The 26,398-nt window shown below is 45.2% G+C and overlaps 1 protein-coding gene across 2 annotated transcripts in view; it reads right to left on the bottom strand.

The window, feature by feature from the left end:
• Nucleotides 1–1,108: 1,108 nt before the first annotated feature.
• Lrr (capping protein regulator and myosin 1 linker 1 leucine rich repeat protein) overlaps nt 1,109–26,398 on the bottom strand; it is an 80,854-nt gene continuing 55,564 nt past the window's right edge. For both annotated transcript variants that reach the window (XM_077686833.1, XM_077686834.1), the window contains 9 exons: nt 22,868–22,955; nt 20,341–20,469; nt 16,071–16,140; nt 10,451–10,664; nt 9,925–10,217; nt 9,286–9,431; nt 7,764–8,055; nt 5,533–5,613; nt 1,109–5,061 (listed from right to left, as the gene is read on the bottom strand). In XM_077686833.1, the coding sequence (XP_077542959.1) occupies nt 4,847–5,061; nt 5,533–5,613; nt 7,764–8,055; nt 9,286–9,431; nt 9,925–10,217; nt 10,451–10,664; nt 16,071–16,140; nt 20,341–20,469; nt 22,868–22,955 (1,528 nt within the window). In that variant the 3' untranslated portion in view covers nt 1,109–4,846. The remainder of the gene's footprint in view (nt 5,062–5,532; nt 5,614–7,763; nt 8,056–9,285; nt 9,432–9,924; nt 10,218–10,450; nt 10,665–16,070; nt 16,141–20,340; nt 20,470–22,867; nt 22,956–26,398) is intronic.

Raw genomic sequence — 26,398 nt, 5'->3', positions numbered from 1 at the left:
TTCCCTTCAGTATCTTGAACCACATACACCATTGGAAATTTGGAGTAAGGAGTGCCATATTGTGGTTGGTCCCCCTTGCAACTTTGCATAATTAATACAATCTCTAAAAATCTATTAAAAAATTACATGCAAACATTTTTACTGATGTGGTGGGGTCTGTGCAAGCAGCACAATTTTGGTTGTGTGATGAAATTATGCTGCCAAACTAGAGGCCTCCTCGATTTACCAGTCCTGGACAGTCCGTGGTGAGTCCTAGGATTGCGTTCGGACCAGGAGTGCATAGGAGTGCGGACCAGGAATGCATAGGAAAATAGTGCGCCGGATCCCGTCTTGGACAGTCCGCGGACGATCTGGGACTGATAATCGAGGAGGCCCTGAATATTCTCTTCACCACTCTATCCTCCTGTCCACCTTTACCGAGGGTTCACACACGCACACACACACACACACGAACAGTTTTTTTGGAACAGACACTACTGCTGCTAGCGCAGTGAAGGTGAATCTTTTATGCTACCTAAAAATTCTTGCCTGCCATGCTGTACCATTATCCCCTTGTATGTTGAGGTTTGTACCTGCAGTGGGCCCTCGCTATTTGCAATGTCAAATTATGGGGTTCAACGCTCCGAAGCTACACTTGGTCTATGACCGCGGATCAAATGACAACCTGGGGATCTTTACCATGCGCCAGAATTGACAGTGACATTTTGCTTTTCGCCTGTTATTTACAATGCCAATTTACTTGTTCAAAGGCATACGTGAATGCATTACATTTTGTCGTCTTATCCCCTCCAGAACAAGGCATGCATGCCCAACCGCGTAAAGCAGGCACTACAAAACCGGCTTGTAGCCGTAACGAGGCAGCTGGTGCATTGTTATGCTTGAATGCAGCAGTATGACACAGCACTGGGCGCCTCCTGTAGCCACATTTGCGTAGTGAGTAGATGGCGTGCCTCAAACAGTCATGATAATCATAGTACAGGGCCTTAAGGGACTACTCACCCTATCTGAAATAGAGCCATTGGAGCCATGCACCAAACTTGCAACATCATTTGAAAACAGCACTTAATGCACTCGACTTTTCAGCGTAAAACATAATTAAACATTGCACCATGTTTTTGTTATTTTTATTTCGTTATACATAACACTCGGGCTGAGAAAGGATTCGCAACGTGCAAACGAAGAACCAGACCAAACTTCCATGGGCACCAATAAAGAAGAGTCAAAGCGCTACAGAGTGAAGGATCCTCAGGCAACACACAGTTTTATACTTTGTAAAGAGTCATATGAATATAAAAGGCAGACATACAAAATTGCATAAGTCTCGCAACATTGTGAAAGACATGTCCTCCCACCAAAACAGAAAGCGTCTGCCCAAGAAGCACCAAGGAATATGCACATAACCAATAAGAACACAGTGAGTAAGAGCAGCACGGTGGGCAGTCTTGTACAAGCTGGCTGCCGTGTCGCACAATTCCAATGCAGTTCTCACGACTCATCCAACAGCCTTAAAAACAAACGTAAACTGATGCGACCTCAAGAAAGGCGCTAAGTAGCTACACTGGTACACAGTAATAATGAATTGATGCACTAGATCCATCAAGCGTAGCTGAACAGGCTCAGAACAAGCTCAAACCTACATTACGCAATTAAAGGAAAAAGAAAAGTGAATCAATTTTAGCAGCACACATTAGAAAGTTTAAACAGCAAGGAAAAGAAAAGCTTTAAACAGTGACCGGTAATTTATGGCAAAGTACAAAACGTAAAAAGCACAGTGCATGCATTGGATCATACAGCACGAAGCAAGCATTTCATTTGCTCCCTGCTTTACACAAGTGAAAGCAGACATACACAAAACTACTCATTACGTACGGTAGTAACAAAGTACCTTTACCATTTTTAGGGTTAAAAAAAAAAGTGCCCCATGAATGCGTTCTGTTCTGGAAAAAAAAAAAAAAAAAAGAAAAAAAAAAAAAAAAAGAACAGCAAGTTTTCATCACAATTGAAAGCAGCAATGAAAAATGAAAAAGGCATTGCTTTGTTCGAAACAGGCCCACCTCCAGGGAAATCACAAGAGCTATCACAACACGATCGGGAATGTAATGCGCAGAGGAGGAGGGCTAACACGACAGAAGTGGACACGTATATCAACGCCGACTACCATAAGTGAAACGTCAGCAGCCTGCGTAAGGAACTGCTCTATTAATCAGTCATATTCCACAACCAAAAGCAGCCAAAAATTCTTAAACAAGCAAACAACAGTAGAAATAATTGTCAGTACGACTGCAATAACATTTTTTTAGACGCAATAACAAAGCAAAAGTCTGCAAAATTGCCTTTGCTTAAAAAAAATGGAACACGTCGTGGGCAGCAAGGGCAGAGAATGGCCTACGGCAGATTGCAGCGTCAGACAGCCAAAAAATACAGGAAAAATGTAAGTTTAAACTGCTGTAAATAAGCTGGTAGCTGCAAGGGAATCAAGAGTAGGCCTTCGATAGCCCAATATAACTGTTGCAACATTTAAACTTGCGCAAAACACAAATGCACCAAGAGAAAAAAGTGAAGCCATAAGTGCCACCAATGCGAAGCTGTGCAAGTAAAAATGGCAGCTGAGTAGTACCAGGAAGACGAACAACACAGAGTTTGTTTCTGCTGCTCATCAATGCTGACTACAAAAAAGGATAGTGCGCACTGCTAGTACTGATTCCCACGATTTAAGTAGTCAAAATCGGACAGACAAAAAATGAAGTGTAAAAGGGAAAAAAGGCAGCATGCATAGCACATGCACACAGTAATGCCTCAAACAAAACCCAGAGAAAAGGAAAGAGCTGCTGGCCACTTGTGCAAAAGACGCCGCAAGTGCACAACAGATATCCTTCACATTAATTCCCCATAGAAAAAGTGTAGAAAAGATGTGAGGTAAGCTGTTTAACACACAGTAACAGCTGCAGAGTGGAAATACAAAACAGGAGCACGAGGATGCTAGCAAAAATGGAGAGACTACTGGCACATAATAAGCATGCACACAGACACACACACACGTACGCACATTCAAAAGGCTGAATGCAAGCATAAGTGGATTCCCAGGCCCTACCATTTAATATTGCCTACATCCAGGGGTCTTCCGAGTGCCCCTATGGGCCTGCACTCTGCCGGCATGAGCTCGGGGAAGTTGTGACCCGGGCAGAGAAGTGGCCTATGTACACACAACTATAGTCAAGCTACACTTAAATAATAAGAAAAACCCCAAGAATTCTCGAGCAAATAAACCAGAATTTAGAAATTTTCACCTAAACAAAGCTAGAATAGAATGAAAGGGCAGGCTGTCCTATCACTGAGTCCTTCAGTAAATGCCCTATTGCACTTTTTCGTATTCACAGTAAAAGCCCGCTGAGAGTCCGCTCACAGCAAAAGCTTATTTACAAATCTGTTTCCTGCACTCACAGATCACGAACATGCATCCAGGGTAAAAGAAAAGCAGCATCTGGCAAAGCTCAGGGGCACCTGCTACAGAAACGTCGCAAGCAGGAGAAAAAAAGAATGCTGGCTCGCAAATGCCCAACAAACCCTGCCACCATGAACAGACACTGAGAGACGACAAAGTTTGTTCTCACAGAGATCATGGCAATTGCGCTAGACAAAGCCTCCTCCTGCTCTTCTCCCATCGTAATACCAATGGAGCACAATTGAGCCCTCTACGCCGGCTGCAAGGTCCCACAAGGGGAAAGCGATCACAGCTACTCCTTTGCGCAGCCATTCCTGTATTCCTAGCGTGCCCTTGAGAAAAGAACGGGGGAAGTGGCCAACAGCAATGCGACAGCATTTTTGCCGAACCAAAACATGATCCGACACCACTTGTACGTTGGGGGGGAAAAGCACAGCGCAGACTAACACATCTTGCACAGTACTAAAAGCAAGCACGTTTTGTTCAGCACTTTCAGGTCAGTTTCATGCTGCTCTGAAACGTGGGTGGGCTGTAGATCAAGTAGTTTACAATTTTGGCAGTATGGTAACAATGTTTGTGCAAAAAATACAGCCCAGTTTTTGACACAATGGTATACACAATAGGAAAAAGACAGCTCCATTGAGCTTCCCAAAGATGTTGTGCTTAACAGTAATTCAGAAGTAAACAGCTGACATAGGAGAGCTGCAATGTCAATGGTATGAGTAGGGTTTCTAAACATTCCTATAAAACTAGTAAGCCTTCTGAACCATGAATACACACCACTAATACAAACTTGCAACCACCTACAAGACGGGCGAGGAGAAAAAAAATCACTGGTATTCCACATCCATGACTTTGTGTCGTCTTGAGCGGAGGCACTGGCCCCAGGACCCATTACTCACATACAAACACACACAAAGGGAAAAAAAAAAAAAAAAAAAAACAATGTATGCCCTCTTCCGTAAGTTTCTACAATAGTAGCTCTACACAGCACCTGTCATTGGTGCTGGTCAAGAGAAGTTCCAGTTATGTACAACTTTTCACAAGACACTGCTATGAGAAGGAGTAAATTTAATTAAAGTGGTTTGTTTCACTCCCACTGGCTGCTCTGCAATTCTTCCCTTCATACTGGCAAAGATACGAGCACTGTCAGAAAGGGTGCCTAATAAGCACAGTAAAAAGCAATAAAACTTTTGTAACAATGGTGTCACCTGCAATAGATTACTGGTTCGATAGTAACCATCACTGCAACATGTTAAAAGGGATTCACTACTGATCAGCTCCACAGAACGCAGCAAACATTGCAGGCACTGCCCTTCAACACAGCAAGACACATCAGGCCAATCAGACAAACACCACACAGAACCGAGAGAGGAAAAGACAACTGACACGAGCTGGAAATCATCAGACATCGACGATGTCGTCAGCTGGCGGAGCCGAGGGCGCACTCTCCAACTCGCCATCAGTTTTATCCTTGGCGAGGGCTGAGGATCGCAGGGAGGCGCCCCCAAAGAAGGCTGCTCTGCTGGCAGCGGACGCTGACGACGGTGCGGACGAGGGCCCATCCGAGGAATCCTTGCTGTATATTGCCACTCGTTTCCACGGCGTCCCTTCGGAAGCTGTGAAAACAAAACGTTGAGTCTACAATGTAGCGAGACATTCTTCTCAAAGGCAGGCTCAGTTGGAAGAACACAGAAAATGCCTTTTCCAATGCTGATCAAATGAGGTAAGTGGCTCCAAGACACCTTTTTAGCACCCCATCCCCCTCCCTGCACACTACAAGGGGACACTAAAAATAAAAGGGGGCAATAAAAAGGCACACTGTTTGGAGAGAGAGAGAGAGAATGATCTTTAAGTCGTGAAGTTTCCGTGATGTGGCATTTATATTCAGGTGCAGCCCCTTTGAACAAATTTAGAAACTTAAGAAACAACGTAGTATCTTGCACACAGAAAGTTTGAAACTATCACTAGTTGTACAAAAAATACAGCGCACAACACTAAAACTTTTCTATAATACGCCACCAACCAAAGGTAGCTTCCCATGAGGTTTTGCATAGACCACCACTGACAAGCCCGTCTGACAAACTTACATTTATTGCTGTTGTCCAATGAGTCTGCCTCATCCGGTGTCCGGGCTCTCGTCCTCAAACCTTCATCACCTGAGAATTCCCCTAAAAAGCAATGTGAAATCATTATTCAGAACTCATTCACTGTTTTTTTTTTTTTTTTTTTTTTTTAGATCTTAAAGACTTTTCAGACGGCCAGGATTGGCCAGAGGCGTATTTTACCTGGGGCGACCCATCCTCAAAATGCGACCACAGCCCTCCAGGGGCTCGCTGTAGTACTGCAGCCATTCTGACCAGCTACAAGTGCAAGATTGACACCACAAGCTTGGCCCACCAGTACTGCTGTAACGTGCGCACACTGTGTCTGTCTCTCGTGTATGAAAGTGCCAAGAAACATGGGGCAGCTAGGAACGGTACCAGGACTCTCTTCAGTCAGAAATTGCCCCAATGACGTGACGATTACTGCCGCTGCAGCTCTCCCACCGTACTCCGACTCTTCCCACACAATGTTACGCAAATTTAATAAGCAATACTGAGCCCTTGCGGAGCATTAGGGCAGTTGTAATTGACCTGCAATGAAAGCTCCTTCTATCATTCACACAAGCATTTTTTGCCTCAAAGACTTCCAGTGTGTTAAATTTTGAATAAAACATTACCAAATCCTCCTTTTTTGCTTTCAAATTTACAGTAATTTGAAAGCACTTTTGAGTGATAAAGTACAAGATAAAGAAAATCGAATAAGGAAGAGGTCATTGCTGGGAGAGAGGAGAGGGAAAAAGAGCTGAAACAGGCACAAGCAGCTTTTCGAATTTAAAGCTTTGTTTATTTTCAAACCTAGCCAGCCAAGTGCTGGCAGTGGTAGTATTATTTATAACCAAAAACCAACAGAAGTTAGCTTCAATGCAGAATAGTTTTTCAATTGAAATTTTGGGTGTTTTATGCACTGAAACTATGCCTGAACTATGAGGCACACCAAGTAATGTAGGACTGCGCATTATATTAAAACACGCGAAGATCTTTAACGTGCGCCGAAATCTTGACACGTGGATTTTTGCTTCTTGTCCCCATCAGAAAACGACTGCTGGAGCCAGGATCAAATCCATGTTCTTGCAATCAGCAGCCCAACACGTTGGGCACCCAGCACTGCAGTGGCTCTGTGATTAATTCACTGATTATGAGATTTAATGTGCCAACACTACACAGGCGATGAGGTGCGCCATAGTGGAGGGCTCCGGGTTAATTTTGACTGCCTGGGGATACAGTGCCCTTGATTGGATTATACTAGGTTTATGAAAGGCATGCAGTGATCAATACAGCAGAAAGAAACAAAGAAATTGTCATTTCTGATTGCTCTCAAGAATAGTCAAGCATTTGGCAGACTGGCAGGTGCAATATCTGTAGCGCAGAGAGTGGTGGGCACTAAAGCAGATAGCTGCTAGCTGAACAGAATCTGCCAAAGCACTAGTCCTTTAGGGAGCCCACCAGAGAAGTGCCACGTTGTGAATGACAGCTGAATGAATGAGTCCCTATTGTCTCCTGCGCGATGTGAGTGGCATTGAACATCACCTGACTGTTGCCTCACATTTTGCGGCACTGCTTGGGAGCAGTTTCGGTGCAATACTGCCTTCTGGAGCAGGATGACACAGTACAAGTGGATTGGCGCAGCGTGGTTGCAAATGGCGCAGCACTTCCACCCTTGCCGTTAATTACGCAAAGGTGTTTTGTATTACAAAGAGCAGATTAAGCACAACATTATTGCAGCCACAACTCACTGCAACACTGCACAGGTAATATTCAAGCTTGATTGGACAGATCATATAGGCTCATCATGAACTCACAAGGCACTACGGTGGCCTCACCAACACAGCCTGGAGACATTTCAAAAATTTTTTAGGGACGAGCTGCTTGCCAACAAGAAAGAATCATCAAGATACCCGCCGTGGTGGCTCAATGGCTAAGGTGTTCTGCTGCTGAGCACGCAGACGTGGGTTCCGGCCACGGCGGCCGCTTTTCTGATAGAGGCGAAAAGCAAAAACGCCCGTGTGTTCAAGATTTCGGCACACGCTAAAGATCCCCAGGTGGCCAAAATTAATTTGGAGCCCTTCGCTATGGCGCACCTCATCGCCTATGAAGCGTTGGCACGTTAAACCCCACAATCAATCAAATCAATCAAGGCGAGTCGTGTGCATGGGGCTCTTGTTCTCTTTATACAGGTCCCTCATTGGCCTGCAACAGATAGTGCCCTGATGACCTACCCGAGAGGCGGGACTCCATGGTGCCAACCATTGACTTGGGTCGCGGCTTTGGTGCCACCGGCGGTGGCGGGCGGCCGCCCTTCAGGGCCGTGACGGTCTTGGGTGAGCTACCCGGGGTGCTCAGCTGAGGAGACGAGGGCGTGTTCTCCGCGGGGCTGGTGCAGCTTTTCTCGCGAGGGTAGTAGTCGGTGGGTGACCGCAGGGACTCTGCCAGCCCCGTCGGCTTGAGGCGCACCGAAGGGAAGGGGCCCGCATCCTTGGGGGACTCCACGGGGCCCTTGTCCTCGGACAGCTGCATGGGTGACGGTCAACAAAAGTTTTATCCTCCTCGCTGTCCTACGCAAGACCCATTAATTAAAGTTCACAAAAGAACAAGAATTGGACAGGTGTGATTGAGACCTAACTGGGCATAAATGAACTACTGATAACTGCAAACCAGCCGGACGTGTGTGTGTGTGTCTAAAGTAAGCGCCCCTGTTAGTAGTCAGCGCGATCAGCTGATTTGTGGATGTTTAAAACTCGGACAAAAAGCAGGATTACACTAAGACTCCACAGAGTGCATTTCTAAAACAGTGCATCGTCTGTGGATATATTATCACGCAGCCAAAGACGGCGCAGTTGGAGCGAACTTGTGCTCCCCTAACAACTCAATAAGAATACACAGGCGGCGAAGCAGCAGTCAACAAAGTGACGTGTTCAGTCGAGTGTCGGCGAATCGAATGCCGCGGTATCTGCCCTGCCAGTATTTATCTTTCGGCGTGATTGTTTCTCGAACCATCGAATTACATCAAGAACTGCACTGGAAATCAAAGAAGATTATTCGAGCCTAGCAACGACAGCGCAAAGCACTCTCCCTATCAACCAAGATAACCCATGCGGCATAAAAAGGAAGGACAAAACGCGCGCTTCGCTTAGGACACAGAAAACAGCCGCGCGCGGCCGCATTGCGAAACAAAACACAATGCAGGGTTCATGGCAATATTACGTAATGTACAGTCAAACTCAAGCAGCCAGTTCTCCCCTTACGAGACGTCTTCTCACATAAACTTCTCTCTTCATCCACTTGGCTTCATTCCCATTAAAAATAGGATACTGTAACATACTCGTTTTTTATAATCGTGATGCATTTAGTGATGCTGGAGGGACGGTACAAAGCTCTGCTCTGAAACTACAATATCTTGTCAGAACTTTTTTGGAGTAATTTTTCGAAATTTGTCAGTGATTCGAGAAATCAGCGAAAATTAAAAGTGCTTGCAAAAACCAAGTCGTCTACAGTACCTCTAAAAACTACAAAAATATATTTTAGTGCACACAGAGCTGTTACATCCCCCCCTTCCTAAAGAAAAAAATTGGATCAAGCTGTTGCAACCATCCTGAAACTTCGTACCAAAAGAGCACTAGGGCTAGCAAACATGTAATTTTGCAAAATAGCAGTGTAAGCTACAAATTTCTTTTTTAATCTTTTTTTAAGCTTTGTACCATGGAGTGGCGTGATTCACAACACAGCCTGGTGGGGACTTACACTTCCTTTCGATGAAGCTCCTCCAGAGGTCCGCTTCCCCTGCACTGCTTTCATTTCGGCTAATATCACTGATCCAGGCCCGACACCGAATTTTTCCATTCCAGACATCCTGGAAGTCTCTGTCACTTTCACCTCAGTAACCACCTCTGCAGGGAAGAAGGCAGCACTGGTGTGATAATCAGGGCAAGAACCCCCATACAGTACCAAAATAAAGGTCATTCATGCTATCAAAGTGACTGGGAAGTCTACTGAGTAGTGCAGCATAGCTAATGTAACTAAACAAAATTTTGTCTTACTTTCTGACGCAACTTGTGCACTAAGGTTAAGGTTATTTATGTAGAGAAAAATAAAATGGTCTATGCTAGGTTATAAAAAAACATGCAGTGCGAACAGACACAGATGAAGAAGAGGAGTAACAGCAAGACACTGACTACGGCAAGGAAAAAAAAAAGTATGCAACACTTGATCTTTGGGCTGGTGGCAGCCCATTATGAATTATGAACAACCAAAAGTACGGCACCATGACCTTGTTGGTGTTGTACAGCCTTATTTTTTCTTTTTTCATAATAAGACACCAACATTGGCTGGTGAAACCCAGTCAGCAAGACTAGTGCATGCGCAAGAGGATAAAGAACTAACCTCCATTTTCCCTCTCGTGGACATCGACATCGTGCCTCGATTTGACAGACGACGAGTAGGCAGACATGGAGGTTGACATGACATTGCTAGCAGTGTCCTTTGATTCCTGCTTTGATTTCTGCACAACCACCGACTCCGACGAAGAGGAGGACGCTCGGCTGAACAAGCTGCTGATGCCCTTCATGAAGCTCCGCTTCTCGGTTTCTTTGGTGTCAGAGGGCGACTTTTCCAGGGGTTTTGATTCAGTTATCAGGATGGAGCTGCTCGCAGACGTGCTGCTGTCACTCTTCAAGCTGAGCAAATAGAAATGTACAAATGTACAAGACAAGGGAGGACAGAAAGTTGCCCAGCTTAATTTCAATGCCTAGGAAGTTTACAAAGAGGCAACAAAACGCATCAACTTGATTCTTGTCTGCATTACAGAACAGCATAGCCCTCTCTAGGCCTAAGATTCTAGAGATGTGACCATCCAACAGAAAGAACCTCAAGCCCTCAAGTCGCAAGCACTGTTTCCTTGGTTCCTCACCCAGCGTCTTCCGAATCGGGTGACAGCGTGGGTGTCGAGGTGGACGGGTGGCGTTTGAAGAAGCAGTCCAGCCCCTCAGCGAGCGGCGGCTCCCGGCTCTCGGAGGCCTGCAGGCATGGCCGAGTGGGTGCGTGCGTTTTGGGCCGCTTGGGCCGGGCCTTGCCCAAATGCTCCAGCTTCTCGGATGTGGGAGACAAGTTTGGCAGGCTGTCCGCTGCACGGCCACAAACATTATGGCAACACACAACAGCACGTCTTAGATAGCTTGCAGACAGCAGAACTACAGCAGAACTACACTTATAACGACACCACAGAGGACAATACACCAGCTATAATGAGAAGTCAATTTAGAACTACCAATTGATGCATTGGAATTAAGGAAACATAAACCACTTGTAGCGAGAGTGAATATCAGATACAATGGTCATATTTATTTTGGATGGTGTGTGTAATTAGCAGACTGGGCATGAAATGGCATGCATAGACAAGGCGAGGTATCGTTGCAGTGCAGTGCCACGAGTTTGGCATGAATCACGTCAAACACTGTGTCGCTTCTAACGCTGAGAATCGATTACTACTCGCAGTTCAACTGTCCTGATGCATGTTGCCATTCTTGCTTTGAAGTGCTAGCAGGGTTCAGCGGTACCATGTATAGACCAGATTTTTCGACCTTCTCACGGGGCCACCATTTACCGCCAATCACAGCGCCAGTACGTGGGCATTTCCTGAGAATCTGTGGGAACCTCAGAGACAGCCGCTACTTCCACTGAAGGTGCGATGACGGCTTGATATTCAGGTAACCAGTCTTCGTTCAAATTCGGCAAACATCGGTTCTGTTCACCGTAACCACTATGTACGTACAGTGACTTCAACAATGCAATAGGAGATACACAAAGTGGGCAAGAACTTTACTGTATCCCAGAATTGTCCACAACCACCATACCATGTCACCAGTGGCAGTGTGCAGTCCTGCATACTCCACGCACTGCTCTCGCTGTCATCCCTGTTTCATGATGCCAACTAGCCCCCTCCCCCAAAAAGACCCGCAGCATGTTTGACAAATATAGTAAAAGTGAAATTAATGCAACAGAATGGCCATGTGGGCAAGAAATGCAGGTAAGTAGTGTAAGTAGTGAAAACCCATAAACACCAGCATTCGTGGTGTCACATCTTCCACTTTTTTTCTTCTTCATTCGCCCAATAATTGGGAATAACAAGGGTCCCATTTCCAATGGTGATTTTACACACGCTACACCAGGCCCACCTGTTAAGTGCACCGTACGAGTGGAAGGCCACAGATTAATCTAGACCACCTCAGAGTCTTTAACATGCCCAGACATGTTGTACACAACGCTTTTTTTATTGCCTCCTTAAAAAAACCCAGTACACACTAACAATTGTGTCACAACCTAACAATTGTGGCAGCTAGTGGCAAACCACTACTGGTACTGATGCTACACACGACAAGTGCTGGATGCACAGCAAGTCCAGTAGAGCTGCATTCATTGCTTCAGGCCGTGCTGCTGGCAGCCCCACAGGACGTTTTTTTTTTTTGCAGCTTGTCATTTTTGTTACTTACAATTTTCCTGTTTTTTTTTTTCTCACAGCACTCTTCATGTCTGCAGTTCAATTCAATGTTTCCGCTTGCCATAGGAGGAAGATGCAAACTTCTTAAGCCAATAGCTTCTTTTCAAGCCTCAAACACTCAGTATTAAACCAACCAAGACACCGTGTAATGGCGGGAACATTTGATTGATTGCAGGGTTTAATGCGCCGATGCAACGCAGGCGATGAGGCGTGCCGTAGTGGAGGGCTCCGGATTAGTTGTGACCACCTGGGGATCTTAACGTGCGCCAAAATCTCGTACACACAGGCTTTTTTGCTTTTCGCCTCCATCAGAAAAGCGGCCGCCGCGGCCGGGAATCGAACCTGCGACCTCGTGCTCAGCAGCACAATGCCTTAGAATGGCGGGAACAAAGCGTACAGTACACGTAATTGCACGGCAACCTCATTGGCATAATGTGGTATTTGATGGTGCACAAATCTGGGGTACAATAACGCTTTTGCTCACTTTGTGCACCATTTCTAGTGGCCCAGTACAATGCTAACCAAAACGCACTAGAGAATTTCAAACAAGACCGGGCACCCTCATAGCACGCCATCACCCCAACTTCCGTGACAGTGGCACCTGCCTCCGGTGTTTCCGCATTTACACAACCGAAGCAGGATAATTACTTAATGGTTAACCATGGTTCCTCAGATCTGAGAATAGTTCCCGTGTTATCAATGGGAAGGCACATGTTTTCAAACTGAGGACTGTAAGCCACTTAGTAAGAGAAAAAGGAAGCGTCATTCAAGGCTTGAAACTGTTGCCTATTTATTTGATCCCAACCTTGTTGTTTTGAGGTCTGCAAGTTCTGGTTCATTCTCGTACAACATTCAGGAATACCTGACTTGCCTTTGAAAGAAAACTGTGCTCCCCCAGCAGACTTATGACCCATTATAAAGATTGAACACAGCAGTGGGCCACAACTTCTGATCTGGTACTATTTTGTGGTTGAAAAGGCTGTAAAAATGTCTACAGCCCTGTTTTTATCACCCTGGTGCCACAAAGTATTGGGGTTTTTCCATACTACACCCATGGTGGTCTCACAGAGCAGCTCCCCTCCTGGACAAGACAAGCAGTGCAAACTAGCACTTCCCGGTATGCGCCTGTGCAAAGCACTATCTGCACACAGTCAGTCAATGGCCCCGTCTACGTTGGCACAAATCTTGACACTCATTTTAATTAGAAAATTACAAATTTCATGTGCATTTATTTCTTTTACCCCCGTGCGATGGTTGTGTTTTTTTAAAAGTAGGCCCACATCATGGAGCACATATTCAAATAGATACGAATTCAAATCAGTTTCATTATTACCGAGTTCACTACAAGTGGCTATATTGTATATTAACCGCTTGATTATTAACCCCAGCTTGCCGCTACTTTTCCATGAGAACAAAAACAAACATTTCAAAATTTTCGAATCCTAGACAATTTTTGTGTGCAGTACATTTTTTAGTGCCAGGGGTGAGACAGCTGAATCAGATTTGGGAGCAGTTTTTGGAGCGGCAAAATCTTGATTTTGGAGCAGAAGAACCTTGATTTGGAGCAGAAGAACGACTTTTATTATGTCACCTTAGGAGCCTAAAACAAATCCAAATTTTTGGCAACTCAGGGGGGAAAACTGCACTTTTTAATCGGTTTTGAACATACATAACACTGAAACAGCTTTCAATAAAGTTTTTTCTGCCAGAGTATCACAAGGTATGAACTGCACTACCTTTTTACAAACAACTTTTAAATTCTTAGCCTCTATGCATTGATACAGCCAAGGTGTGTTGAAAATATCGAATTGAAAAACTAAGCAATCTTAAGGCACTTTTATTATCATGCGAATGCCGAAATTATTATTTTTGAAATCCCAGACTCAGCTTTACGCGCAAGTGTAGACTCGCCAAGTCAAAAGTTGCGCAAAACGAGGTGACAGTCGTCGCACCCAACCAGCCTTCCCATTTCAATACCCAAGGTGCACGTTCACTACTATCGTAATTTGAGTAACGTTGATATGTTTAGCCACTTCCCTTTTGGCATTAAATTTCACTTCAGATAGAAGAACCATTATTACTAGCGTGCAATAATAGCCCGTCCCGCTATCGGACACTGCTAGAACATTTTCCTGTGATGTAGCCTGTGCCGCCACTTATCCATTCTTGCTGCTAGCAAGCTTACTGTCAAAGGCAGCAATAACTCGGCGTTTTATAACACCGCAATGCGTCCGAAATTTCACTTCAAGAGCGCATCGCGCCTCACACTCAAGGCTGAAACACGGCGAATTCCTGGGCACCACGTTGTTTTTGATGAACTCCCGTTTTTCTAGTCGCGCAACCCGCCGCAACACATCAAACAACTAAATGTGAACCCAGCCACCCCCAGAACCAAGACCACAATAGAAGTCAGCAAAGAGCACTCTGTCTGAAGTCTGAACCACGAGCATCTGCTTCGCCCGGGGGTCATGTTTTCCAATCTTCGCCACACCAAGATGGCGGGGCCCAGTAATGTCTTTCCGGAGATACGGCGCTCCTAAAATTGCCGTTTTTTCATCACCTTGCACAAGTAGTTTGCCGCCTCAGTACACATAAGTATTTTTTCTACAGGACTTAGCAATGGTTTTCGATGGGAAAACTTTAAGAACTCACAGAATATAACATGTGCAACCCCACATTGCGACTTACAAAAAAAACTATCTCGGGGACAATTTTATGCGGTTTTTTTATTGAATGATCAATCAATTAAACCTTTACAAACAGCACCACCTTAGAGATGCTGGAAAAGTATGCCCCCAGTAAGCATTTTTCCCCACTGAAACTGACGGGAGCGCTGAAAACCTTGGCTCTCGGACCGTTTTGGAGCAGTTCGGCACAATTTTTGAGCTTTTCAAGCTTTTGGAGCAGCCTGGCGCAGGAAATCAAATTTGTATCGAAACTGCGCAATATGCGCAGCTGTCTCACCCCTGCAGTGCATGCATAGTAACTGCAAAAAATTTTCTCCAGTATTTGGAGGCAATTTTCCTATCCCATAAAAATGCAAATGTAAAAAGACCTCACACAAAAACTCAGGACAGCATGACAAACGACCAGTGTATTTTCCAGCCAAAGGACACTAGCCTCTGATCTTTCACTGACAACACGTTGCCAACGTCACTAGTTCATTAGTCCTGCTTAACAGAGAGACACAATCCTACATAGTTTCTTTTTCTGCAACTCATAAGAAATAGCCCGTCAAAACAACTGCTGGACTTTGTCTAAGCTACCAATTTTGAAAACAACTATTTCAGTGCACTACCTTGGCTGCCCCTACAAAGAAAGTAATAAAAAAGGTCAAAGAGATAACTGCACTATGTAATAATTGGTTAATCTCACTTGTAATTTTATCTAACAAAGCCCAGTACAAAATATCATTGCCTTTGCAAGAGTCATCCTGTGCCACTTAACAGCACTGCTAAATATTTCAGTAAAAGCAAATGCAACAAAAAGCAACAAAAAGCAAATGCAGCAAGAACAGTGCATTAAACTCCAGAGGATAGTGGACACAATCATCTAATTGAAGAGGTACCAAATGTCTGTTTCAGCCCGATCCCACTAGACAAGGCAGCTAGAAAATAAATTTACCCGCACTTACCCCAACTTGTCGAACAAAAAAGAAAAAAAGAAAGACCTGGTATTCATGTACAAGTGGACACTTGGTACTTTTTTGCTCTCAACCGGAGGCATGCATGCCTGGTTGACGGGGACCTCAAGAGTTACAGTGACAAAGAAAACACAGCTTGATCTAACCGGAGCCGTTCCGCCCTCATTCGTAACAGCAGATGCACCGAGTTGCCAGTACACACACTGCCCTTCCCCCGACTTACTTTCCGAGCCCTTTGGCAAAAGGTCAGGAATGTCGTCTGCAGCAATTCCTTCCACACTATCTGCAAGGCAGAGTTGAAGATGAATGCACACAGCAACAAACAGCAGCGACAGCACGGACAGCACACATGTAACAGACACAGCGAGTGACCAAGAAGGCCAAACTTGCCCACAACAGACTGCGGCCTCAGTTTTCTGCAGTTTATGCTTTTCCGCTTGATTGGTAGCTTTGGCGTTGCCTGTGGGACAAAAATTGTGCACCATGTGAACAGCTCTGCAACAGCAACACTTCAGACCTGCTGGCCTAAACCAGAAAACAAAATGTCCAGAACAATGTTTGCAAGTCCCAAATGCCATGCCTCACTTATTTTCTACACAAACCGCCATCAAAATACAGAAAAAGAAATTGCTGCGATTATTTTTTCACAAAACAGTGAACTAGTTATTAGCACAGCTTCAGGGCACACAAACAAAAGCTAACTTAGATAAATGAACCATTAATGTTCTCATATGCCAGAAACAGCTTTCAGTTCTACCACCTTGCCCTAGATTACACTCTCTAAAAGGTTAAAAGAAGACCTATGATAGAAACAGCTTCTAGTTCCCCCATCTTGCCCTGGACCACGGAGCAAGATAAACAGGAGCGCCGAGTTCGCTCTCTCCGGCGGGCTCTTAAGGGGGGATGTGGCAAGTAGAACGACTTTTTTATTTATGAACCAAATTTAATCAAATTAATACCAATTATGTAGCTAAGCATTCTAACAACAAAACTGAAATCAGTTTAAAGATACCGTCTATACTTCTGAGTTGGAAGACTAATTACCTGAAACTTGCAATCAGCATAATTAACTAATTAGGCAAGAAGTCAACAACATTTTTATCTCAGCCGGGCCAGGAAGGTCTATTTTGTGCAAGGAAGGTATTGGATTATTGCATTACATCCTTTAGGCATAAAGAAAGAACAAGGAAAGTTTCACCTTTCTTTCGAAATCAGAAATAGTTTCATGTCAAAAAGAAAGTGAAACTTTTGTCCTTCTTTTTGGATAGCTAAAGGAAATAAAGCAATAATCTAATAGCTTCCTTGAAGCACAGAATATACCTTCCTGATCATGCTGACATAAAAATCTTGTTGAGTTCTTGCCTAATTAGTTAATTAATCTTGGAGCGGCTTTGTGAAGGTAATTAGTCTCTTAACTCAAAAAGTATAGAAGTTACCTTTAACCTGATTTAGTTTTTGTTATTAGGTTAGTTAGCTGCATAAAATCTCCAAATTTGAATAAATTTGGTCCACAAATAACAAAAATAGTTTTACTTGCCACGTCCCCCCTTAAAGTCCATCACTCGCGGAGCACAATGTAGATGGCGCAGCGAATTGCGCAGCGCCGGCGTTCCCCGTGTGCCGGCGGGGGCGTTGGCGGAACGCATTCCGTCGGCTTTTGTCGTCTGCTTCGGTGACGGTAGTTTTGGGAACGAGTGCTTCGGGCCTGCTTTTGCGCCGCTTCGCCTTCATTATGCTCCTCTTTCGCACGGCTTGATTAACTTGTTCGACAGCACCTTCTGGGTAACCCGGACCCGGAGGAATTGAGTGGTCGTACGGCAAATACGTTAAGGATTGGTTTGCATGGCGGGAAAACAAAATGTGGAGTACATATAGACATATGGCTGCTATACAAACACTACCTTTTGCGCAGTGCTTGCCGTAAATGTGACTCTGTTTTGTAAATTTGTGAATACCAATTCGGATGTGTTTTAACAGGTTTTACAAAAGGCGAAAGGAGCAACTGGTTTTGATGAATAGCGATTATAAAAGTTCCCGCAGCTTTCTCGCAGTTCTCCAACTTACGTCCAAAACAGAGTGTGCCTAGAACACGGACCGGCACTCACACGCTCATCAGAAAATAACAGAAACGCGATAACATCACCCGCGACTGCCCGCGACGTAGAAATCTGCTCAAGATCAAGGCCCTGACAGTGCGGTCTTTTCACAAGCCTCCATTTCGCGATATTTGAATTCGTCCGGACCCTATATCTCTCTGGTGATGACTCGCCGAAAGAAAAGGTTTAATGTGCCGGAAAAAAAGAAAAACAACGCTGAAAAAAAAAAAAAAAGCCGCCGGGAACCCTGGTAGGCCCAAAATTGCAGCCATACAAATCGCAGCATTTTATTGGGAGTCCGCGGCGTTATCGACGAGATAACACGACCGTAGAGTGACAGTGAACATCAGGCGGTAAGTTCGGCATGAGTTACAATGAAGATTGCGTTTGATATTCTTGGGTGCCTTATCAAGCTGACAGTGTTTTTGTATACTTAATACAACAGGGCAGCCGTCCAATTCAGTCATTGGCACAGAAATGTGTGTATCATTGCCGTTTGCCGATGGAGACTACGGGCGGCCCTTGTAAGCGTTGTTTGTGCGCAGAAGCAGCATAAATAATTAAGCACGCGGTCGGAGAGCGGGCTAACAACAGAGGGTACTTTTTGTGCTGCATCGATTTGTCGTAAGCAGAATCGCGCTAGACTGTATGTTGTGGCGTTCCATATTACTCTTGCTCATTCTTTGGTGCTCTGAAGTCGTCGTCATTCAGTTTCGTCTTACATCTACTGGGTTAGTACAATATGTTTAGCGGGTCTTCATAATGTCAGAATAAACGCTCCCTGATAGGGAATAAGCGATCGCCATGTATGCAGTGGCATGCGATTATCTGCGCCGCCTATTGCGGCCGCGCACCGGTGTTTAAATTCCGCACGTGCACGCATTCCTCCTGCATAGTAGGACAGGCATAAGACAGACGTCGCTGCTAAAGAAAAGACACTTCTGGGGAGAGCGAAGAAGGGAAGAGCAATGTACAGAGGCACAGCGACGAGAGGGCGAACGAAGGAGGAAGAGAGCAAAGGCAAAGCTGGGCGGCCGGCGGCGCGTGGACATTATCGGCCCGAGCAAATGATTTTTTCTGGGCCACAGTCGGCGCTCCTCTTTATATCTTGCTCCGTGCCCTGGACTACACTCTTTGAAAGGTTAAAACATGACCTAACACAGCTGCCCATTTTTATTCGCATGCGAGCATCAGCAGACTGTTTGCTTTGCAAACTGTTACCTAACAGCTACAAAGGAGTCCATTCAAGAATTGTGCATGGAGAATACCATTTCATACTTACTAGGTTCAACCAAGCCAACTGCTGCAGTGTGAAGCAAGAAGCAAGTCAACAAATGAAGCTTTAGAACATCACAACTGCTGAATGCTAGCTTTTTAAGCAAAACAGCTTTCAGAAGCAGTACATAGCACTAAGATGTGTTCAATCACAATGCATCAACATCCCTATTCAAAACTTATTTATCCTAATTTCATGCTGTCTTCACGAAAAATTCAGTGAAAGTAATTACCTAACACAGCGCTACGTTGTTTATAACTTTGCCAATATTTGCTATAAATTGTACGATGCTTTCAATCAGCTGGCAACAGCAATAAATAGTATCTTGATTTTAAGCATGTTCACAGATCATACAGCAACACTACTTTCTGATACTTGAACTATATGACTTATTATATAAAAAAAGAAACTCCTTGAGGATTTAAAAATGAGCCCCCAATAAAATTTGCAGTCATCCTAAGGCACCCAAGACCGTTAATAGCTCAGTCGTTAACAGCTCAGAAGACCTTAAGCAGAAGAAAGCCTGTGCCAGAACTGCCATTTGACTTCACACTGACCTTTTAATTCACAGAAATCGAACAATTCAGCACTACCGCTTTAATAAGAACTCTGTGTAAGCTGGCAAAGATCCTACTGCTGCTAATCAAATGCACTAGCACCCTCACACACCTGCTTCTCACAACAGTTACAACAGTTCCCTGCTTCCTTAACACCAGAGGAAACCAGTTGCGCAGCAGCACGATACACCCCTTCACCCCCCAGCATTACACACTGCCTTGCGAACACAGACCCTGCCACACAAAAAGCAGCAAGCAGAATCAAAAAGCAGAGCCTTAAAGAAGAAAGACAGGAGCAGAGGGAGAAGTTTTATGCAACACCACATGGTCATGGATGCTAATCACGCTGTGGTGGGTTGTCTTTTTTTTTTTTTTTTGAGTCCAAGTTCAGTGGAGGGCAAAGATTTAAAAAACATCGCAAGTAAAAACAGGAAAAGAAACAGAAGGAGAAGAGAAAGAGAGAGAAAGAAAGAAAGCACCTGTGGTCAAGAAGCTCCGCCACCGAAGCGGCCAGACCTGGGCAAATCCCTTTCGTCCACCTTTAAAGACAGAGGTGCATCCATCAAGGGCCTCGCGCTCAACGACGCAGTGAACCCAGAGCTTGCCACCACACAGCACAACACAAGCAGCAGCAGCTAAAGCTCAGCGTTTGCGGGCTGCCTTGGACAAAAAGTGCACCCTTTATCCGCTGAATGTGCTCGGGGTCTGAGAAATGGGGCGAGCCCACTCACCAGTGGCGAGTCAGAGCTCTCACTGACACTATCAGGGTCACAGTGGGTGTCCCCACTGTGGCTGTCTGGCCGCAAACCGCTCCGCAGAACGTCGGGGGTCGAGCTGCGCTGCCGGTTCAACTTGTCCACCTGAACGGAGAAAGTCCCCCCATGCCAGCCCCCCACCAAACACAATGAGTGGCTCGAATCCAAGCCTGTTCCATGTGACGCACCCGCTTGAACAGACATAAAACACAGAGGAGGAGAATGAAAAACTAGCCATCCATTTTTCTTCACAAGACTGCTTTCTGTCCTTCTTCAGTTGTGTTTAATTGAACTGCTCCTCCTCAATGTTGTTTTCATGGCATTTCAAAGTTGCCAGAAACTTATAATTCGGTTACTTTTTCATGGTTTTAAATTCAACCAGGTAGCAGACAGCGCGAAGAAAGCAAAGCGCGGCAGAAACACTAAAGACTGCTTACATGTAGGAATGCAAAGGCCTCGTAGTCCCGCAGGTGAAATGGAGTTTTCGAGCAATGTTTCTACACATATTAACGGCATAGAGAGCCATCCAGGGCTATTTTAGCATGAGCACTTTGCAAGCAAACAGCACTCTCGCTTAGCAGGCGAGTCCGGGAGCTGTCGCGACAGATGGGAACCTGCTACTCCTCCACGTGGCTCTGCTCATGCCCAGGCGTTCCCCAGCAGTGGAGGCATGGGCTCCTTTTCTTTGTGTTTTCTTTCTGAGGCACTGCGCGTGCTTGACGACGTATTTTTACGACTATCTTTTGGTCACAACAATGCCACCACAACTTCTCCTCGTAATAGGGCATACTTTAGGCTTTCACTTTCTTTTGCAATAGATTGCCCCGTTGGCATAAAAATAGCCTATTTAGTGACAGAGATGGGCACCAGTCTTGCTTTGACAGCCTAACCATTTTGATCTCTCAAGTAAAATGGGCAGAGTGTTATGCACATCAAACACCTTGACAACAAATTGGCATCACTTCCCTTCCAAAAGTAAATTGTATACCTGCCAACCTAGCAACATGAAAATTCGGGAGACCGCACTGAGAGGGGGAGGGGGGTTGTTGTTAGTATTTAAGGAATCGCTAGGACTGGGGACGGAAACCAGAAAGGGGCAAGGATGTTTATTGTGAGCTGCTTTGTTCTTGCATCATAAAAAAAAAAAAAAACTCTACTCCTGGTTCTTGTAGCGGAGATTGCCAAAATTCTTTACTTGTGAAGGGACCTTTTCCCTCGCCTTCTTTCGGTACCGTGGCGAGCGCGTCTCACGACCCATCTTTGTAAGCTATAAACAACATTCCAGCAGCATCCAAACGCGCAGTGCTCGTGGTACTATAGCGCTTAGAATATACTTAGCGGTAATCTACAGTATGGTTATAAGGAACTAGAAGTTTGTGGGCGAGTGCTCTTTTAAAGCACAGCAACTGTTACGGCAGAAAAGACTTACGTCCGCACGTGATTGAAAAAAGACCAACCTCTCGCCGTGGTGGCCACTTTTTCGGGAGATTCGATATAGCATTCGTACAATCGGGAGATGTGGTGAAAATTCGGGAATTTGGGAGAGCTGGCAGGTATGAAATTGCCAGTCTTTTGGCAGGGTTCATCCCTCAAATTGGTAAGGGACTGACATCTGATAGCAGGGAAAGGAAGGGAAGGTTGGAGGGCTTACGAGCTAAAAAATGCTTGCATCTGAACTGAACACATTCCAGATGTGTGGACACTGAAATATCATTTACGTTCACTCTGCACTGTCTACTACAATGAACTCTGGAGCATCTACCTCAGCGTCAAATGTGACACATGGTCGCCCTTGTCTCACATTGAGGGTGCAAGGGGGCAGGCATCCACTGCACTAGAACGACCACAAGCTGACCCCACCTGACTGTTACGACGAGAAGATGACACACCAGATATTTATGCCTCTGATGACGAAGACATTGTCACAACAGAAGGTGACAATCACAACAGATTTACCATTACATGGTGGATAGCATAGTTTGAAATGAAATACTACGCTTTCGCATTCCCACACATAAGCAGTCTTAGATGTCTCTCCAAATATTTGGAAGCAGAGCCTGAAGTCTGTCCATCCTACATGTTTTACTTGAATGTATGTAATTTGGGTGAGCATACACTAGGAAATTCATGGCAATTCAGTTCATTTAACCTTCGAGATATTTAGAGGTCTTTTTTTCTCACCCATTAAGTGAACTCCCTTACAAGTATACGAAACAGGAAGGGGAAAAATCAGCATTTGTTTATTATGGGTGACATTGTGTTACCAGCAGGATATGCTGTTCCACTAATCACCTTGAATTTAAGATTTCCCAGCCAGAATTTACAAATGCACATGTACAGTTACATGCAGTAGAGTGTAATCTCACACTGATAGTTCGAGTTCTGGCTTAAAATAATAAGCACGGCAACAACCATCTTTTGGCATTTCCGCAGTCACACTCGCATAGAAATCCTCAGAAGAGGATATGAAAAGGAGCAAAATTCTTCCCCTAAGAAGGCTTACCAAATCCCTGTGACTGCGTGGCAGGCTCTCGATGACTTCGTCCACAATACGGTCAGACACATGAGCAGCTATTGTCAAGTTGATTTCACTGGAAAATAAAATGAAAGGGTGCACAGGTTACTACCCACAAGCAGCTCAACATTTAGAACTGGCAAGGGCAAGAAAGCAGCCAAGTCTCACGACAGTTAGAGAGCTGCCGTGACTAATGAAAGGAAAGCTCCCTCAATACACAGTGAAGTAATCGGGAGATTCTTTCTAGAGGAGATGGTAGACCCTCTTATAGACCCTCCTACCAAAACTGAATAGGCAACAAGGCTGCATTGCGTTTGCTGCATCAGTTGATTAGGTGGAAAGATGATTCAAGCGAGACCTTTTCTGATCATTCTAGCCATTCGCAATATTATTCACTACTTCATAGATACCGCCTGCTCCGCTACATAGGCAGCACCGGTCATGATGTCAATGGAAGAGAATGCGGCCTCATAACCAGGTGCTACATCCCTCCTGGTCCTGATATACCACTGATGACATTCCCCCCCCTCCAAAAAAAAAAACCTGAGTCAGTGACCTTGCAGTCCCTTTGCAGAGGCATTGAGATGGTCTCGAAACCTGCACAGACCTGTAGGGCTAACGTGGCAAATTGGCCGATGTCAATCATGTACACACATTTTCAGAGACGTCTGAATATAAAGTTTTGATGTCGTGCTGACATGAAAAATTTAAACAACAGCAAAACTGATTTGGAATGCTGATCCCAGGCCCAGATGACAGTGGGAGCCTGAAATTTGCTGTGCTGATTCCTGGATAAGTGACCTCAAGCAAGATAAACCTGCTCTTTAAATTTCTATGCAGAAAGATTTTGACCCAATTTTAATTTTTATGCTCTCATTCAAGACTGCACTAATAAAATTTTAGTTGCTAATTATAAACTCCGAACAGTCATAAAAAGGAAGATTTCCATGCCCTGGAAAAGTTACTTGAGAACTGAATAAAAAAAACAGTAAACCTTTGAAGTTTAAAAATGAATGTGCAAAGCAAGAAAGCAAGTTAGAAGCAAAGAAAAAGCATACAAATATGCACCCATAACCCATGGCACCAATATTTTATCTTTGTCAGTCTCTCGTAGTGTGGGCATGTCCACGTGTGCGTAGTATGTAGGCGTGGATGAGATGACAATATCTGGCAAGGGATTCGCCAATTACTGGCAATAGAATGTGCCATGCATGATGAGAGTGCAAGCACAGATCTGGAGCAGCAACGCCAATATTTTTTTGCCATTGCAGTTTCAAGTTGTGTCAAAATTCAAAAGCCAACATAAATCCCCCTCTTCCCCATCTTCTAGATGTTAAAACTATGTAACAGTTGTACAAAGAACCCTGCAATCACACTTTTTCAGCAGAGACTTGCAGCCAAGGGATTATTATTGCCCCTTCAAAAGCCACAAGTTCTGGGTTCAATATTTAGAACTTGCAACCTGGCGAGGGCATTTTATTTTCCAGGTCTGCGCTACAATCGTCCATGTGCGTGCGCACAAAAAAATTTGAAGACCAGTTGAGCATGCTAAAGCCACTTCATGCCTTAAAAACAACATCCAAATTCAATAGGCAGTCTCAGAGATATCACTGGGGCAACTTGATTGATTTGATTGATTGTAGGGTTTAACGCGCCGACGCAACGCAGGCGATGAGGCGCGCCGTAGTGGAGGGCTCCGGATTAATTTTGACCGCCTGGGGATCTTTAACGTGCACCGAAATCTCGTACACACGGGCATTTTTGCTTTTCGCCTCCATCAGAAAAGCGACCGCCGCGGCCGGGAATCGAACCCGCGACCTCGTGCCCAGCAGCGCAACGCCTTAGCCACTGAGCTACCGCGGCGGGTACTGGGGCGACTTGCACAAAAAGCGAAAAAGTACATTTTGAGAAAACAGTTGGAAAAGGTTAAGCACCAACACTTTTGTACAAACTTTTTAACTTTTGCATTAGAAAGGTGAAATCGAGCAGAGACAATGGGCATCAGGTGTACTGCACATTAAGTGATGACCGTGCCAAAAGGCACCATATTCCTCTGGTTGCAAGGTGAAAGGGACCTTTGCAACGACTCATTTCCTTGTCCTCGGGCCGACACATCCCTAGTAGTCCTCTTTTGGCCCCCTGACAACTTCGTGGCACCCAAGCGGACAGAGTCAACACCCTCGAGGTAAGAAAGCTCAGCTACCCACTGTTTCAACATGTGTCTTTTTCTTAAAGGCCAACTGCACTCAAATTTCACCTCGGCCAAATTTATTTTTAATGCGTAGTAAGTACCCCCAAATAAGCTGGGACACAAGTGGAAGCCCCGTGAAACGCCTCGTTAATCAGTCAGAAGCGTTTAAAAAAGCTCCGCCGCAGACCACTCTGCACCTGCCGGCGGATCGCGTAAACAGGCATGACGCGCCTCTGACGTTCCAGCCGACGGTGGCTTTTTCCTCTGGCCAGCCACGCAGCGGGAGAACCGGTCGAGCTCTGCTGCCCTGTGCGCGCGTAGAGCTTGCGCGCAGACATTCTCCCGGACTGGTGACCGTCCGGCCGCTCGCTGGACGGCTGCAACGTCACTGCAATGGCCGCGCTCTCCTCGGTTTCGGTTTCAAAATGGCCGATTTTTGCTGGCCGCTTGCGGCGTCCACGTGCGTATTTCAGCTGTTGTATTTTGCATGTTGCTTTCTTTTTAAGCAGACTATAGGGAAATAGGGTTTTCAAAAAGTCAAAATTTTGAGTGCAGTTGGCCTTCAAATATACAGTCTAATCCCGCTACAACGAAGTCCGCTTCAACGAAATTTCCGCTTCAACGAAATATTTCCAATTTCCCATCAGCTAGCCATAGAAGTCAATGCAACAAAGTCCTCGCCACAACGAACCATTTGTCTGGCTTGCTTTCGCTTCAACGAAATTTTCGATCAATTGGGCTGGGTTTGAACAATTATTTAACAATAAAATAAGCATAGCGCCAGCCATCTGTAACTTTTTAAACATTCAGGACGCTTAGTTTCACTGAAAACATGCGCGGTGCGCCCACACCGCCACCCAAAACAAAACAAAACAAACTCATAGGCGGACGTCATTGTTTGATGGGGATAACGATGTGGCTGGCAGTCTTTACATGAGGCACAGGCCCGGTTCGCCAAGCCGGAGCTACAGCCAATCTGTATCCAATTGAAATCGCACGAATGTGCTCCGCTGCTGGCGCGGCGCCGTCATGTATGCGTTGTGACTCGTGAGCAGCTGTCCTTGCCGTTTTCCTTCTACCATTCTTCATAGCCAAGAGCAAAAATCATGTTTGCGTGTTTGGTCTTGAAGCCAAGTCATCCTATCATAGTCGCGAGCGCGCGGTCATGTTTAATGCAAGCGCGCGCGTCTTGCCTGCCAAGGTCAGTAGCTGCCGTGCCCTGTCAGAGGATAAGATAACGGCACTGCACCTGCCACAAGCGAGAGGGGGGCCTAGCAGCTATCTGCAAGTAATCAGCTCGGTGGGCACGCCTTGTTGTGCAGCAATAC

This window comes from Haemaphysalis longicornis, unplaced genomic scaffold, assembly GCF_048455015.1.
Source record: "Haemaphysalis longicornis isolate Haplotype H1 unplaced genomic scaffold, Haemaphysalis longicornis Haplotype H1 scaffold_1, whole genome shotgun sequence".
NCBI lineage: Eukaryota > Metazoa > Arthropoda > Arachnida > Ixodida > Ixodidae > Haemaphysalis > Haemaphysalis longicornis.
The sequence above is the reverse complement of the archived record's forward strand: the minus strand, read 5'-3'. Positions and strand labels throughout refer to the sequence as shown.